General features: G+C 41.3%; 1 protein-coding gene across 3 annotated transcripts in view; it reads left to right on the top strand.

Annotated features, from left to right (window-relative positions):
• The window catches only part of DPYD (dihydropyrimidine dehydrogenase), a 490336-nt gene that overhangs the window by 455781 nt on the left and 17051 nt on the right, over positions 1 to 17504 (top strand). For all 3 annotated transcript variants that reach the window (XM_083510988.1, XM_083510986.1, XM_083510987.1), the window contains one exon: positions 16879 to 17022. In XM_083510988.1, the coding sequence (XP_083367114.1) occupies positions 16879 to 17022 (144 nt within the window). The remainder of the gene's footprint in view (positions 1 to 16878; positions 17023 to 17504) is intronic.

A 17504-nucleotide genomic window follows, 5' to 3' on the forward strand; every position in this document is an offset into this window, starting at 1 on the left:
CGCATGCGCAAGCGGCGAAACCCGGAAGTAAACCTTTCCAGTACTTCCGGGTCACCGCAGGACGTATCCTGAAAGGACGTAATATGAAGCAGACGTAACAAGAGGTATGACTGTATTTGTCAATACTCTTCTATGTTTTCTTGCTACATGAGTTTCTTGCAAACATATAATGTCCAAATTTTCTTCTTGTAATACATGTTCAATTTTATTCCTTTTCAATTTATATAAATTAAAGTATTTATTCCTTTATTGTTTAATGGGAACTTGGTCCGGACATGACATTTCTGGTTTAAAATGATCTGCAGGCTCACATAGTTTCAGCTAACAGATCCAGAAAGCTTGATGAACGCTGCATTCTGGCTTGAGTATATAACAACCACCCCATGTGGGTAGGCAGCCTGTCTGTTGGGTAACCATGTATGCCATTTCTGATATTCACATTGAGGAGTCCTTCATAAGCTTCCAAGGAACTCCAAGGTTTTCCCATACACAGCTTGAAAGCTGCAAGCTCTTAAGATTTGGCTATTTGCCATGTGTTCTGGACTAGTTCTCTGGAAGTGGCATTTCAGAAGATGTTGTTCAAAACTGGCTTAGTTGCCCTTTGTCGAAAACAATACATTTTTAAGTAGGTTTGGCTATGCAGCTGTGTTGGAGTTTGTGTTTGTGCTGGTCCTTGTATACTCAAGCCAAGATGGCTTTTATGGAAGCAATAAAACATCAGCTGTGATGTTCTGCATTTGATGGACTCTTGTTTAAATAATGCCCTTACCACAATGGCTCCTAGAATTGATAGCTCTCAGATAAACCAATGACAATATGTTTAGTTTGTCTTGCTGGAAGCCTATGTTTTTTGCACAAAGTTAAGAAAAAGCGGGGCCCTTTATTTGGTGTAGAAAAGAATGCAAAATGAAAATGCAGCATTTCTGTTTGGCAAGAATTGGTTAATATGCCAGAGAAAACTTTATTGCACAAGGCTTGCATATAAATTTACACAATGAAGTGGTAAATTAAAATTGCAACATTGATTTTCCTTTTAGCTCTGCTCAGTCTGCATTTATAATGAAGGATTTATTATTTCTCTTATTTACCACCTTCTGTTAGGAAGTTGGTATGAGGTACAATGGCAAAGTGTTCAGACCAATTAGAATAGGAGATTTAGACAAGACCAGCAAATCCAGTTGAAATGTCTAAGGAAAATTATTCCTGTGTTTAAATCAGAGAAGGTCAAATGGTGGCCTGTGGACCAGATCCAAAGCCTGAGGAAAGTTCATTTGGCCCCAGATAAATTTATGACAAAGAGTTTGGCCATTGTTTCTCTTGTATAAAAAAGAAAAGGTGTTTTAGCATGATTGTTTCTAAGCATTGTCCTCAATGCAAGCTTGATTATATTCCCGAAATTTGCAAGTCCAAGTTTCGTGCTAAATGCCTACCCTTAGTTCACCCAGCTACGTGGTTCCAAATTTGGAGATGAGGTGACCTTGTTCCACCACTTCTTACCTCTGCAGACATTTCTGATGCCTTAGGCCAGGCACCCCCATACTTAGTCCTCCAGATGTTTTGGGACTACAATTCCCATCATCCCGGACCACTGGTCCTGTTAGCTAGGGATGGTGGGAGTTGTAGTCCCAAAACATCTGGAGGGTCGAGTTCGGGGGTGCCTGCCTTAGGCCATGCTTTTTCTATGGCTCAACAGCACAGCCTACAAGCACTAGCTAGGATTTAGTGTCTAATCTGTGTGACTGGCTTTCTCATAAGTATGACAGAGTTTTGGTAGAAAGGCTACCTATCTTTCTATTAGATGTTTCCCTTCTTGACCTCATAGTAACCCTGAGGTGAGGTTAGTTGAAATCAGCGCTTGAAATGAATTAGTTCAGCTGAACAACATTCACTGGTCTAGTTCAAAAATCTCTGAACGACACCTGAAAGTTGTTTTCACGATTGCTGGGTGAACTAAGTTCATTTTGGGTTTGAATTTTGACTAATTGCTAGTTCAGGTTCAGCTTCATTCCTTTACCCAACTACACCCCCCCCCAAAAAAAAGAAATTAAAAGCTTTCATTAAAAAAGAATAATAATTTAATCAGACATCCATAAACAAAGTTAGTAAGCAAAACATGGAGGCAACATTTTTGGTCTTATTAGGCAGTTAGAGAGGTATTGATGTTGCTAAGAATACTTTGTTGCTTAATCATGGTTGCTAATAAATCTAAAGGAAAGAAATGTGAGGCATTTCCATATCTTCCCTGCTGATGAGATTCACTCTCATCCAACAAGAATGGCTTACAGCAGTGATGGCCAAACTTGGCCCTCCAGCTGTTTTGGGACTACAATTCCCATCATCCTAGTGGTCAGGGATGATGGGAATTGTAGTCCCAAAACAGCTGGCGGGCCAAGTTTGGCCAACACTGGCTTACAGTGAGAAGGGCAGGTATAAGAAAACAGTGAATGTTGCCTTCTGCCTTTAACAGCTGTGTGACTTGCACAAATTTAAATTGTAACCTTCTGAATGCTGACTTTGTTTTGCAGAGGAAATTGGGTGAACTTGGAATGAACTAGTTCATTTTGTGAAAGGGTGAACTTGATCTTGAACTAGTTCCTTTTGGAGAGGATAAACTAGAACTTCCCAAGCACTGTTTGAGATGCAGGGCAAACTCTCAGGAATTATATGTCAACTGAAAGCTTTCATGGCCCCAGTCTGCAAATGTTTTATTAAGGGCTGCAAAATGAAATGAGCCTGAGAAAACAAAAACCCTGTGACAAATACAGTGATGGTGCAGGACCATAATTAAACATAAAAACCACTGTCCAATCAAGAGTGTGACCTATAAAAAGAGATGTTAAGTGAAACCTTTCAGAAATTTAGAAGTTAGGCAACACTTGTATCAGAAACAACCAGAATTATATTCGTCAAGTTGTCTCTTATGCAATACAGATAGGGAGAATAGGGAGGGGGCATAAAAAAGAACCCCAAAATTGTTTAATATTGTAGGCATAAGGTCTGCATTTATGTTCAGTCTCAAGATGAACACTGCAGATTTAATTAGATTAGTCTCTGCTACATGCTGCAGATGTCGTGGTGCTGTCTAGGTTTCTAAGACAGAAGACATGGCTGATCCACCCCCATTTTTTGAAACGCAAAGTCCAGAACTTACCCAGAAACACACAAGTGCCTTATAGCCAGAACCTATGCCAGGGATGAGGAGTCTGGGGCCCATGGACTGCTGTTGGACTACCACTCTCATCATTCCTGACTGTGGCGATCACACAGGGCCCCCGGACGTTTGACAGTCTATTGACCATGTACTGCCACTGTGATTGCTTTTTTCGCTGCCACCAACCCGTTTCTCCTCACGGGTACACACGGAGTCCAGTCAGTTGGTATCATTAACAAATAATCAAGTTTATTTATAGGCCTGAACAAGCTTATGGTTTCAGTTAATTTTTCTCAGCAGTTTCTTAAACCTGGTTCCGTAACTGTTCTATGCGTTCCTAACAACTTCAAACTGATTATTCCAACTATCTATCTGACTCCACCTAACAATTCCTCACACTCCCTCACCTCACAACTTGACCAACCCACAGACTTAACCTCCCTCTTCCTTCTTCAACTCCCAACTCTCAACTGACTTTCACACAACTCCCCCTCTATCCCTAACTCCTCCTATCAGTTTCCACTGGCCAATCACATCACACTCATTTTAACCCTTTCCTTATGACCCACCTAGGCGGCAAACGCCACACTGACCATTGGCCATGCTGGCTGAGGCTGATGGGAATTGGAGTCCAACAACATTTGGAGGGACACAAATGTTCCAGCCCTGCCTTTTGCGGACCTTATAGCTAAAACATAAAGCAAATGTTTTGTGCAGTTTCTTATCTTTCCATATTCCCTACAGCACTCACTTCTTTGTGTAACAGCCCACCTGACTCAAAAGCTTCCTTTTTATTTTATGACAAGTTTTCTGGTTCTAATTGTAGGGATAGCTCGACTCTGGATTTGGATTTGCTTTTCCCCTTGTGGACCAATGGGGATTCCTTGGTTTTTAATAAGCATTTTTAAGCATCATTCATCACTTCAGAAAGAAAAATTAAGTCCAGACATAAAATAAAAAAATACATTTCCTGTATTTTCAATGAATGCTTGCTATGAAGCATTCTGTATCTGAATATACAAGCACTGCAGGATCTCTGCAATCGCTCATCTGAAATATATTATTTGGAAGCTATTTGAGTGCAGTCAGGATGAAGATGAGACGGTCATTTTAAGCAGAGCTTCCACTGTAGCAAAAATCTCATTTTCTCTCCAGGTGAAGATAGACAGGTGGGCTAGTCTATGCTAATTTGCAGTTAAATTCAAAGACACTGCTCTAGGATTCATCCGAATAGATGCTTAGTTCTAAATATAGGAGTTGAAATCATAGTAGCAACTCAAAGGATTAAAATTTTGGCAAAATTTGAGAGTAAGTGACATAAAACTTTTCAACTGATTTTATTTTTAATCTCATACAATCAGTCTGTAACTTTTTACATAGTCCAATATCTGGCCATGTATGGGTTTTACTCATTGGAAAAATGTTTATAGAAGGGGTTCAGTTTGGATCTGGGTTCAGTTTCAGAACAGAAGATTCGGTCTGAAGCACTTGGAGGCTATGCAATTTGGCTCAGGGTCCAAATTCATTTCAGAAAGAATTGAACTTTGCTTTTCTACACTCACTATTATGGGGAATAAAAAATGACTATAAACGTTTCCCCCTTTTAGCAGAAGCAAATGGCATTTTCAGGCAGGCTAACCTCTCCAGAGTGGATTAAGCCTGCCAAATCACAGGCGAATACATGTAGAGTTTATTAGTAGGGAATATTAGCTTAAGGAATTGTCTCTAACTTAGGGAGCAGAAGTGGATGAAATTTGCAGCCATTGCCCCTTCTGTTGTCACTAATCTTGCTAATTTTTCAGAAGGATAGCTCCAGTGGTTTCCCCTCAAACGCAGCCCTTACATTTCCACGAGTGGTAGCTTAAAAAGCGTGTGTGTGTGTGTGTTCCATTGGGCAAGCAGAAATACTTGCACGGGTGGAACAATCTGCTTTGTGCTGTGTTGAATTCCAACCCATATGTTTTGTGTACAACTGATATCTAAATAGCAGGTGTGAGAGAAGTTTCCCTGGGTAGGAAATCTGCCCAATTGCAGGCAAATTGCTCCTGCCTGCAACTGTGCTGGTAGGTGTGCATTTGTTGGGGGAAGAACTTAAATGGCTGCTGCTGGTGGTTTCACTGCTAATACCACTGCTGCCATTGCCACTGCCAGATCCATGCCCTTTCTCCCTGGTGTTCACTGCCCACGACATGCATGAATAGTGTAAGCTCTTTGAAAATGCATGAATAGCGTAAGCTCATTTTTCCTTGGGAAAATCGTGATGGTTATAGTTAGTGATTGTTAGATAAGGGAGACATTTCATTATTTGAGGAAATAAAGAAACTTTATTATAATGCATCTTTCTTTTATCTATCTGTCCTACGTATTATATAGTATCGTTTTATCACGTTGAAAGCTAGGCCTTGACATTTCACTATTGCTACAGGGAAGGAACATTTTACTCTCATTTAGGTGCCGGGACCATTATTATTGTATTCGTGACATGGATTTGTATAATCTTTATAATGATTTATAATGCTGTGATGATTTATCATATTTTAATGATTTGGAGTTGTCTCTAGATGTGCATCTAAAATATTTAAAACTTAATGAAAGTTCTAGAGACTTAGCAAGCACAGCATGAACTGCGAGCAAAAGCTGGTTGGGTCGTCCCAGATTAATTACCCAGATTAATTACTTGTTCCTGTTAACTGGAATTCCTCGCAAGATGGTGTTAGGTTAAAATTCCCAGGTGTGTCCATCTAAACTACTGACACTGGGTGATTACACAGAAGCAGTGTGGTTATCATTCATGACTCAACTGGAAAGGCTACGTGATCCCACTCATACTGCTTTCTTCTCTCCCTTTGCTTTGCATATTTCATTCAGCTATATGGTACTGCAGGAGGAGCTGGGTCTCAGTTTTGTAGCTTTCTGTGTAACTGCATCCATGCTGACTCTAATTTTATTTTATTTTATTTTATTTTATTTTATTTTATTTTATTTTATTTAAAAAAGGCTGGCTGGCAAAGAACAATTGACTCAGAATCGGATGCCACAGTTCAATAGAGTCACTGTGGCGTAGTTCTTAGTGTGTTGGACTAGAAGTGCAGAGACCTGGGTTCAAATTCCCATGCAACCACTAAACTCACAAGATGACCTGGGGCCAGTCACTCTTTCCAAACCTATCCAACTTCACAGGATTGTTGTGGGAATAAAATTGGGGGGAAGGGGGCAATGTATGCCACTTGAGTTTCTTGGATATGGGGGATATGAATAAAATGACTGAATGAATCATTTAGCAAAAGCTGCTATATTCAGAATATTTTTTTTTAGTATGTGTTTCCTTAAATGGATGGGCCACCAGAGGACTTTAGACCTCTGTTCCAGAGTTTATTTCTGGGCTCAGTTCAAGATGTTGATTTTTGACCCGAAAGAGCTTTGGCTTTGCACACCCAAGAGATAGTGTTGTTCTCCCCTATGACACTTCCGTGGTGCATGTTACTTGTTTAGTAACGTTACTTGCTTCATGGACTTAGGGTTGTTAAAATAAATCAAAAACAATAAATATATTTTCATTAGCTACTGTAATAATTCATATTCCTCTGCAGTTGGGAAGGCTGAAGTCAGCGATGAATTAGCTCAGGTCCCTGCTCAACCATAACCCTATCCATTTGCTCTTTGAATATAGAGTTACGCTCCTCTTATTCCTTGTAAATTGCTGCATAGGGATGCATTTTTCTGATTTGCAATGAGCTCTTCAGTAGTCCCATAAAAGTGGGATAATGCATGTGCCCTATTCTTACAAACAAATTTAAATTACTCAGTTTCAGAAGGTTGGGGGCGGGGAATGATTCCATTCCCATGTGGCACCACTGTAAGATTTCATGACCAAACTGCGGGAGGCAGTGGAAGACAGGAGCGCCTGGTGTGCTCTGGTCCATGGGGTCACGAAGAGTCAGACCCGACTAAACAACAACAAAACAATTGTGTATCTGTATAGATATATCTGTATAGGGTACCTGTGGTGCTCCAAATGTTGTTCAACCACAACTCTGACCATTGGGTGTGGTGGCTGGGGCTGGTGGGAGTTAGAATCCAACAACGTCTGGGGGAGTTTCAGGCTCCTCATCCCAAATTTGGATGCATAAAATATACCCCTGTTGGATGAGATCAAAGGTGCATCTAGTCCAGCTTTCTGTTTTCAACAGTAACCAGCTAGATGCTTCCAGAAATCCACAAGCAGGCCATGGAGGAAGCACCCCATCCCAGTTGCCTCCCACCCCCAGTAACTGGAATTCAAAGGCTTCTTGCCTCGGAACAGGAAGGTTTGGTTGAGTTAAGCATATGATAGCCCTTTTCTCCATTAATTTGTCTAATCCTCCTTTAAAGCCATAAAACAGTGGCCAGTGCCCCACATTGTGGCTGTGAATGCCATACATTTTAATATCATGGAATAATAAAAGAAGAAGTATTCAAGGCAGCATATGGTCTTGCAGAATAAAACAACAAGACTTTTTAAAAAAAATCTGGAAGAATGTTTTACCTTTATAGTAGCTTCAAGATTATTCCTAATTGCTGTTATTAAAGCTTGTATTTCTGCAGAAAATGCAGATAATCATTGTGATGAATAAAATCACTATGTAGCCTGTGGGTTTTTTATTTTATTAAAAAGATTAGGTAAAGACAATGTCAGAATCCTTTGTATTAGCTATAAGAGCTGTTGTTTAGACTAGGGCTCCTTTGTCTGCCATGAATATTTTACATTTAAATTAGAAATCTGCAAAGTTGAGGTGGAGGGATTACTGTGTATGAGAGATGAATAAGGAGCCGCATTATAGCCTTTGCAGTAAGGAGGATAAGTACCACAGTTCATCTGACATAAGAGATGGATTACAGTGAATCTGAAGTGGAAGAAGGTTTATTTAGGAATTATTAGCAATGGTTTGCATTTATGTAATCTATTAGTATAACACAAGGAGAGTTATGTGATCCAGCAGAAGGGGGAGTTTACTTCTAGATTTATCAGAGAGATTTCCTATTTACAATGCAGCTCAGAACCTAATATATGCAAGGCACATGCTATTTCCATCTCCTTTTTTTGAAAAAAACGAAACAAAAGAATTCAACATGGGAGAGAAACAAAATTGCAACTGAATCTTCCTTTGGCTTTTCCATACCCATATATAATCTGTGTGCTTACACAAAGTATGCACATACCTCAATTGCACACTGTGCTAAATCACCAGTGCTTGCTAGAAGTTGATATTTTCCCTTTAGGGTAGTTCAAGATATAAAGCATGTGTCTCAGAGCATCTAAGCATTGTATTATCACATATTTTTAATCTTTAAAAAAGCTGCTTCGAGTACCAGGAACTGTCACTTGTGCACTAATAAACTAATATAAAAGAGAGATGAGTAAACCATTATGAGAAATGCTTGGCATTTTTGTGTACCAAAGAGCCTTTTGAAGAAAATATCCTAAGTAGACATTTATTAGGCCAGGCCAGAAGGAGTGGTTTTGTTTTCTAGATCTGAAATGCCTACATTTGAGATTAGATTCTGATTTTGTTTTGTTTTTTACATTAAAGTGTAAATTTCAAGAAAATGTCAACCTATAGAATCCTCACAATTCCTAAGTCATGCTTTTCAAAGCCTAAGCTAGTCTTCTTATTGATGTAGAGACCGAAGGGATAGTCCTTCATAGCCCCATCCCCAAAATGTCAGTGCATTAATTGGCCAACTGTGCTAGAGATACAGATCTCTAGCAGCTATCATTCTCTCCTGTTTCTCCCATGAGATTCTTATCAGATCACTTGAGAAAATGTAGTGGGAGAGGGCTGAGCTGGATTGGAGACATGGCATGAGGGAAGGGCAGCTTTATTCTTATGCCACAGCCACAATCCTAGTGAGAATCACACACCCCTTTCAATGTCAGCTATTCACAATAGGAAAGGCCATGGCTTAGTTGTGGGGTGTCTGCTTTGCATGAAGGAGGTCCCAGGTTCACTCCCCAGCATCTCCAGGTTAGGGCTGAAGGAAACCCCTGGAGAGCCACCACCAGTCATCATAGACAATACCAAGCTAGAAGGACCAATGGTCTGACTCAGTAGAAGACTGTTTTCCATGTTCCTATTCCCCTGGTAGTGTGGAGCATCAGCTGCTATTCCATTTGTGCCTTATAGCCAAAGACCAGTGATACAGGAGAACTTGGAGATGCTCACCTGGAAGCTTCCATAGGTTGGCCCCATCTAGTCTCATTTCAGTAGGACCCTGTAGGGCACCCGAGGCTTGAAGAACCCAAGAAGCTAAAACTGTCTCTGGTGAAGGTTTGCTTAAAAGGCTCCTCATGAGGTCAGAGGAACATTGCCCAGCTGTGAGTGTGAAGGCCACTCCCTGCAAGACCCTTTCCACCTGGTCTAGAGGGCTGGGCCCAGATTCACCAGCCCTACTGAAGAGGCTCCTCATGAGGCTGGAGGAACATCACCTGGCTGTTGTTTTATTGATTGATTTATTTGATATGCTGTAAACCGCTTTGAGATGTTTATTAAAAATATAAAGCAGTATAAGGGAAAAATACACTTTTCAGAATCTGAATGGGCCAGCTCATTCCAGCTCCTTGGCAGAAGGCAAACTACAGTAAAACGAAAGTTGTAGTTCTACTTCCATTTGCTTTGATATTTTGTTTGGAGGCGGAACTTTTATTGCTGGGCAAAATTAATTGTTTTCACGATTCCGTAAGTTGGCCAGCAGTGCTGTTTTGTCTTTTTCCTTTACAAGAATTTAAATCATTGTTGTAATATAAAGGGGTTTTGGTGAGCACCGAGCATGAAGGACACTTCACAAAACTGAATTATTTTCTTTATAACTTGGGATCAGAACCAAAGGGAATGGTAAACCCTTCAATAAATTAACTCGCGCTGTGTCGGCAACAGGCTTTTCCTTGCCAAAGAAAACAGCTTGAGGCAGCTAGAAGGTAGGGCTTTGAGTGGCTGGTGAAGGTTTTAGGAAACAGACATAGAATTGGGGGGGGGGGAGCAGTGTCCTTGATTTATCTGTCTGTATTAGCTAGAAGGAGAGTTGCTGTGAGTGATGCCAGCCTGAATAAATTCAAGGCTTCCTTGGCCAGGTAATCTGCCTCAGAAAACTGCCCTTATCGTAGGGGGTTCAGACAAAGTCCCCACCCTTCCCATGCCGCCCATCATTGTGCACATGTTTGCAGCATGTGAAAAGTAGAGATTGACTCAAGGACAAAAATCTATGTCAGGCTAAAGTTTCTTCCATCTCATTTCCATGCTGGGTTTTTAATGATCGTATCCTTGAAAAGCTACTTCCCAAAAAAAATTTGACACACAAAAATAATAAAAAGGTGGGTGGGCTTGTGAGCAACTCTGAGGTGCTCTGAGGGCTGTTGGGCTGTCATTTTTGTTGCTTTTAAAAAGTAAATTCAGCCACCAAAAATCGGTGTAGCCAGTCTTGCTGGGAGCAACGGGTCTTAATTACATCCTGTCACATATATATTTTGGGTGCATTTTATGTCTTTTGTGCTCAGTTTCCCCCTTGGAGTCTGCAAAGTAAGTAAAATGTGTAAAAGGAACCCTGAGAGCATGTGTCATCAATGCACATCTCTCCCAGCAGAACTTCCTACACTGGTTTTATAGTGCGTAGCAGCAAGACCCATTTGCACTAGCTAGCTGCTCCTAGGTGGCAGGAATCGCTTTTTAGAGAAGACCGACAGATAACCCTCAGACCACCTTGTGTGTCATTTTGTAAGAGAGCAGGACTCCAGCAGTGCATAGATTCTCATGCTCTGATCTCCACATGGTTCCGGGCAGATCACATCAGGTGTGTCCTCTTTGGAAATACGACTTGCCAACAGTTTCTGAACTCTGTTAAATGTGAAAAAGAAAATGGACAGTGGCCATTTCTCAGTTGTATGTTTTATATGCAGTGCCACTTTTTCATTTGGCTTAAGGTACAGTATGCAAAACAAAATGGTAAGTTTGCTTGTAGAAACCCCCCGAGAATGCTCCACAGTGTTATCTGCACACACTTTGCTAGTACAGAAGCATAGAGTCCCCCACCATATTTATTAAGGCGAGGGGAAAGCAGTTACATTTTGTTGCTCTGTGGTGTTTCTTAATAGGCAGTCTGCTGTCGTCTGCTGTTACAGCTTTAGTCTGCTAAGCTGTCAGAATTTCTTTCCCCAAAATGGCCAGGGAGGCCTTCCTCATACACGCCCAAAAAAACTGAAAGCAAAGAACTTGCCAGTGTTTTTAATTTCTTTTTCATGCTTTGGGTAGAGTGAGACAGTAAAACGGTTTTCACTTCAAAGTGTCATGAATATGATAATCTATGGAAAGAGCACAAAGCAGATGTTGTGCAGTGGAAGTGTAGGCATGTCTTACTCAGGAGTAAGCCCTGCTGGTTTCCATGGGATTTACTCCCAAGCAAGTGTGTGTAGGATTACAGCCTAAGTTAAGCACATAAGGTACTGAAGGAATCCCTGATGGATTCAAGTCTCTTCTGTTTAGAGAAGACGTTATTGTCTATTAAGTGACAGTCTGCCAGATGTTCACCAAGTAGCACAGTAATCTGTTGAAATCTTCATTGTGTGTGCCCCCCCCTCTATCCAACACTCCCTACTTCCCACAACAGAGGTATATCATTCATTTTGGCATCCTTGCTAATCAAGCATTTGGTTTAACACACAGTATGGTGTTTAACTCCCCTTTTTGTGTGTGTGATGAATATTACATAGCCAGAAGACCAGACCAGTTGGTCTTTTAGAACATGAAATGATGTTGTACTGTAGCAAAGAATAATCCCTCAAATCTTCTTGTTTCAAAGCTGACAAATAAATCAGATCAAGATCATTGAGTGAAGTCTAAACAAGAAGGAATGGTGTTGCCTTTAACAGATGAGCAAATGATGTGATGTTGCAGAGAGTGATGTTATCCAAGCCAAAACTTTGAGGCAGATTTGGGTGGTCCCTGTTCAAGCAAAACGTTCGTGGAATGTTGAAGGCAGAAAGTATTTTTTTTAAAAAAGATGAGCAAAATTTCTCAAGGGGAATGAAGGCTACACTCCCTGTTGTTTAGCTACAAGAGGATTAGATGTGTGAGGAACGTCTCCCCCCTCCCATGATACTTCATTAATCTTGTCAATATTCTTCTTACTTCCTTTGGAATCCCCACAGATGCACTGCTACCAAAATACAACACACAAACACTGATGTTCAGTCAAACTGCTTATGGCTTCTTCACTTGCACAGAGCCCTCCTATTTTTGCCTAGGAATTGCTTTTTATAACAGCGGTGGAGAAACAGTAGTGCTCCGAGTGTTGCCAGACATTGGTCATGCTGGCCGGGGCTGCTGGGAATTTGAGCCCAACAAATCATGAGTATCACAGGTTCATCACTTCTGCTTCACACAGAACACAAAAGCAAAACCTTATAAGTGATCCATGCATTGAACTGTTCAAATTAAGTCTTGGTAAATCCACTGAATGGGGGTGGTGGTGGAGTGGGCTTATGTGTGCAGGAGTCCGGCATGGAACCCCCACACAAAATGAGGGTTGCCTGTATACAAATTTAACAAATTGCATGACATTAAAAATAACATTAAAGGTAAAGGGACCCCTGACCATTAGGTCTAGTCGTGGCCGACTCTGGGGTTAAGGCGCTCATCTCGCTTTATTGGCTGAGGGAGCCAGCGTACAGCTTCCGGGTCATGTGGCCACCATGACTAAGCTGCTTCTGGCGAACCAGAGCAGCGCACGGAAACGCTGTTTACCTTCCCGCCGGAGCGGTACCTATTTATCTACTTGCACTTTGACGTGCTTTCAAACTGCTAGGTGGGCAGGAGCTAGGACCGAGCAACAGGAGCTCACCCCGTTGTGGGGATTCGAACTGCCTACCTTCTGATCAGCAAGTCCTAGGCTCTGTGGTTTAACCCACAGCACCACCCGCATCCCACAAAAATAACATTAAGGCAGTTATTATGAGGTCTGGAAAAAAATGGGTTTGGATTCAGCTAAGCTACAATACAAGTGGAAGACAGTGCTAGGGCTCCCACTAGTTAAATGGGACTTCGCCTCTTTTCTCTTCCCATGCTACCTGTGCCTCTCCAGATCTGCTCTGGAGGGTTAGGAGAAAAGCATATAAGGGGAGCAGAGGGGAAACATTTTGTCTGGCAAGCAGAAATGATTGTCATGACAGAAAGATCAGAAGAACATGGTGTTGAATTCCTCCCCAAATTGTTACAAAACTCAGTGCTATTTTTCTAGAAAAAGAGGTGCCAGAACTCACCACAAACACCTCCCTTGCTCTCATAGAAAGGCAACTGAGTTCTGGCAAGTTCCAGCTGAAAGAAAGCCCTGACAAAACCCATATTCTTAAAAGCTGGCTGCTGCTTTGAATTTTAATCTTAAATATATCTGAGACTTGACTAAGTGCTGTACTGATGCTCACTCAATATTTGATTAACGTCATGAGCGGGAAAGAGTGGGCTCTGTTTGTGGACCCAGTCCTTGCATCATTGCTGCCCACACCACTGTGGGGAAGGGGAAGTCTGAAATGGAGAACCCATTGCACACATATAGGCTCCTTATGGAATTTTGAACTATGCACAATCCGGTTTCTAAACCGAGTGGGGAGCCCGCATGTGTGGAGTTGGCTCCCGCTTAAGTCTTCCCCTCCAATGAATGGACTGGGTTTAGGGGGCAGAGCCAGGGAAAACCCCATGGCAAGGTCAGTGAGGACAGCCCTCCTCTTACCTTTATGCAGTCGTAATCACGTGATTACTAAAAGGGCTAGTGAGACACTCTAAAGTCCTGTAATCTTGGAAGCAGAGGAAATGTTTTGCCAGGTTACTAAATACCTGCAAGTGCATTAGTTTTGCAAATATCTAGTCAGGATAAGGTACATGTATTCATCATTAAGTAATGAATTACTAGTATTATTATCTGAGAGAATTAGTATGAACTGGTCATATTACCTTCCTTCCTCAAACATGGCCAGTGTTTCTTCCATTAAAAAAAAGATACAGTAATTTGAAAATGAAGATATCAGGCGCCTGCTTCTCTTAGGAAAGCAGCCTCTTTTCTAGTTCATAATATGCTCAATTGGCTTTAGATTGATCTGTGAATAAATTATAATCGAAACAGGCTTATTCACCTTAAAGCTTTGCTGGCTTAAGGTTTCATTGTTGATTCATTATGTTGTCAGTTCTCTATTGGCAGTCTAATGCTTTTTATATCTAGATAGAAACAGTTCTACTGGTAGATACTGTTATCTTTAAATGAGTAGGATTTAGCTTATCCAGTGAGAACAAATTCATCAATGATGAATCCCTGGAGAAATACTGAAACAAAAATCACATGGTTGCAGGAGATTTGTACACTTCATCAGTTACAAGGTTGCTTTTGGAAGCTGAGTGCCAGAGATTTACTTTTGGATAAAAAGGGGAGGCAAGAGAAAAGCCCCGCACTGAAACCAAAGGGACAGGGAGTTCTGCCACTGGGATACGTTGCCATCCTACAAATTATTCTGATCTGTACTGTCTATATCAGGGTCAGACTGCCAGTTCTATTCAAACCCCAGCATCAGGATCCAGCACTGGGTCATCTTCAAGGCCACCCCAAGACACATTGTTGCTTCAAGTGAAGGACAATGTGTGTTTCTTTCCCTTCCTCTTGCAATCTGAAGAAGAGCTCAGATGAAGTACTGAAAGGACAGCTCCATCAGGATACAGCTCGTCCCATTTCTCTTCCCAACCCTTAAAGATGTACAATAGTCTTCCTCAAAGAAAGTCAGAGGTCCAAGAATGCAGACCTTATGTGGGCAAAATGTACAGCTCAACAAACAGTTCTCCTGGATATGTCAAATAGGATCAGGGATGTTGGAAGAGAGATAGATATCCCAGATACATTTCCTTTGGGGTGACTTCTTTGGGGTCAATATGGGGTGTGGAATATGTGGCTGATCATAGAGAATTTTTCACTTTAAAGTGGGATTATATGATCTTCAGGTGGTAATCTCACCATATGGTTGTTTTGATGGAAATGAACGTAATGTGAATAGAGGATCCAGCTAAACAGTTCCACTAGTGCAATGACATTTCCCTGCCTTTTCCTCTACCTGCATGCTTCTTGCATGCCCTGTAAATCTGCTCTGGGACATTGGAACAGTGCCCACACCTGTTCCCCCTGCACACATATTCTTCTTCTTCTTCTTCTATTATTATTATTATTATTATTATTATTATTATTATTATTATTATTATTTTATTCTCATCTGACTGGGTTGCCCCAGCCACCCTGGATGGCTTCCAGCAAATAAAAATATCAAACATCATCCAGATGTCCTCTAAAAGTCAGATAGTTGTTTATTTCCTTGACATCTGACGGGAGGGCGTTCCACAGGGTGGGCATGACTACCAAGAAGGCCCTCTGCCTGGTTCCCTGCAGCCTCACTTCTCGCAGTGAGGGAACCACCAGAAGGCCCTTGGAGCTGGATCTTAGCATCTGGGCTGAACAATGGGGGTGGAGACGCTCATTCAGGTATTCTCTTGAATGCATGAAGAGGGCTCCTGAAGTATGTGATGTGGTACCATTGCATAGAACATTGTCCTGCCTATGCTACACTTTCTTAGCTGCTGGTAACTCTACTTGGAGATACCAGAGATTGAGCCTGAGGCCTTCTACATGCAAAGCATATGCTGTGTCATGAGTTATGGTCCTCCTCCTTAGGTGGAAGATCACAATGACCTTCATGGGTTGCAAGGAACTTTAATGGATTGGTGGTGTAGAGTCATTATCTGTAGGTACTGGCGTGCTTAGAAATTGGAGTCGGCGTTTATAGGTTTCTGGCTGGAAGTAGAGTATTTTGGAGCTTAGTATTCTTTCCCTTTGCTGCATTATATGAAAGAAGCCCAGAGGCTAAAGATTAAGAAGCTCAATGAGGTCAAATAGTGAAATGAATAAAATTAGCACTTTCCAGAGTTTGCTTGGAACTGGCTGCCATTATAGTAACCGATCCAATATCCCTTTAAGCGCCATGTCAAAATAATCTCAGAGCATGCTTTATAAAGTTAGCTAGCAAATCCATTAGCTGGAAGGGGAAACTGATGTAAAGCATTAAGCAAATGGAGGTTTCTCAACCAAGTTCTATGAATCTTTAGTGCATAATATTCCCTGCACCATAATAATAAACATAGAGTGAATTTCATTTAGTTTAATGAGTGATGTGTATTTTTATATAGCAGGACCCTAGTGATACATACCCCAAAGAAATGCAGTAACTGAGGGACAGATTATCCCGCTACCAAACTTTCCAATTTTTGTTGTCCATACCTTGCAGTCTTTATCCAAGGTTGATTATTTGTTTTACATCATGACTAGTGATGCCACTAAAACTTTTCTTGGGGGAATTGTGGCTAACTGGCTAAGAACCAAAAGGATATAAAAACGCACACAACCTAGCACAATTTTTACTATTAAAAAAAATCTTTCTTAAACAAGTTTTCATAGATTGATGAATATATGTTTTAATTGAATAAATATGCATGTGGCACTTTTAAAATGAAGAAGGTGGATAGCCTCCCCGAAGCATGGGAGAAGGGAAAGAAAGATAGATTCGGCATTCAAATCATTGATCATGTCTGTCAAATGTGGAATGAAGTCATTCGCTCTCACTGAGGCCACTGTTTTCTATACAACAGTAATGGCATACTTTCTATTTCTTTTAGAAACTTCCTAGTTTTGGCCCCTACCTTGAGCAGCGCAAGAAGATAATAGCTGAGTCCAAAGTGAACATGATGGAACAGAGCACCCTGGTTTCCCAGCTTGAGAGAAAACATCTTGTTCCTAAAAAGCCCATCCCAGCTGTGAAAGTAAGTAGCATCACAGAATGTGGGCCTCTTGTACAAAGTGTCGTGGTTCAGTGGTGTGAGTTTGGGATGGTTTGTGGTTGTCATATGCACGGGAACAGTGACAGAAGAAAACTAAATCCTACAAGCCTTTAGGAGATGCAACACCAGCCTTATGTGAGGGTGTTTATTTTTAGAAAAAGAGAATGTACGTGTGTGTGTGTGTGTGTGTGTGTGTGTGTGTGTGTGTGTGTGTTAAATAAGGACAGGGGAACCTGCAGATGTCCAACTCTCCTTAGCCTCAGCTAGCATGTCCAGTAGTCAGGGATGATGGGAACTGTAGTGCAGTAATATAGAGCCACAGGTTTCCCAGCCTGATTTAAATGGCCGGCGCGCAATTTCTGTTCTCATCCTGAGGTAACGTTCTTAACCCGAGGTACTACTTCCAGGTTAGTGGAGTCTGTAACCCAAAGTGTTTGTAACCCGAGATACCACTGTACACACCG

This window comes from Podarcis liolepis (genome assembly GCF_965112155.1).
Source record: "Podarcis liolepis genome assembly, chromosome: 6".
Classification (NCBI taxonomy): domain Eukaryota; kingdom Metazoa; phylum Chordata; class Lepidosauria; order Squamata; family Lacertidae; genus Podarcis; species Podarcis liolepis.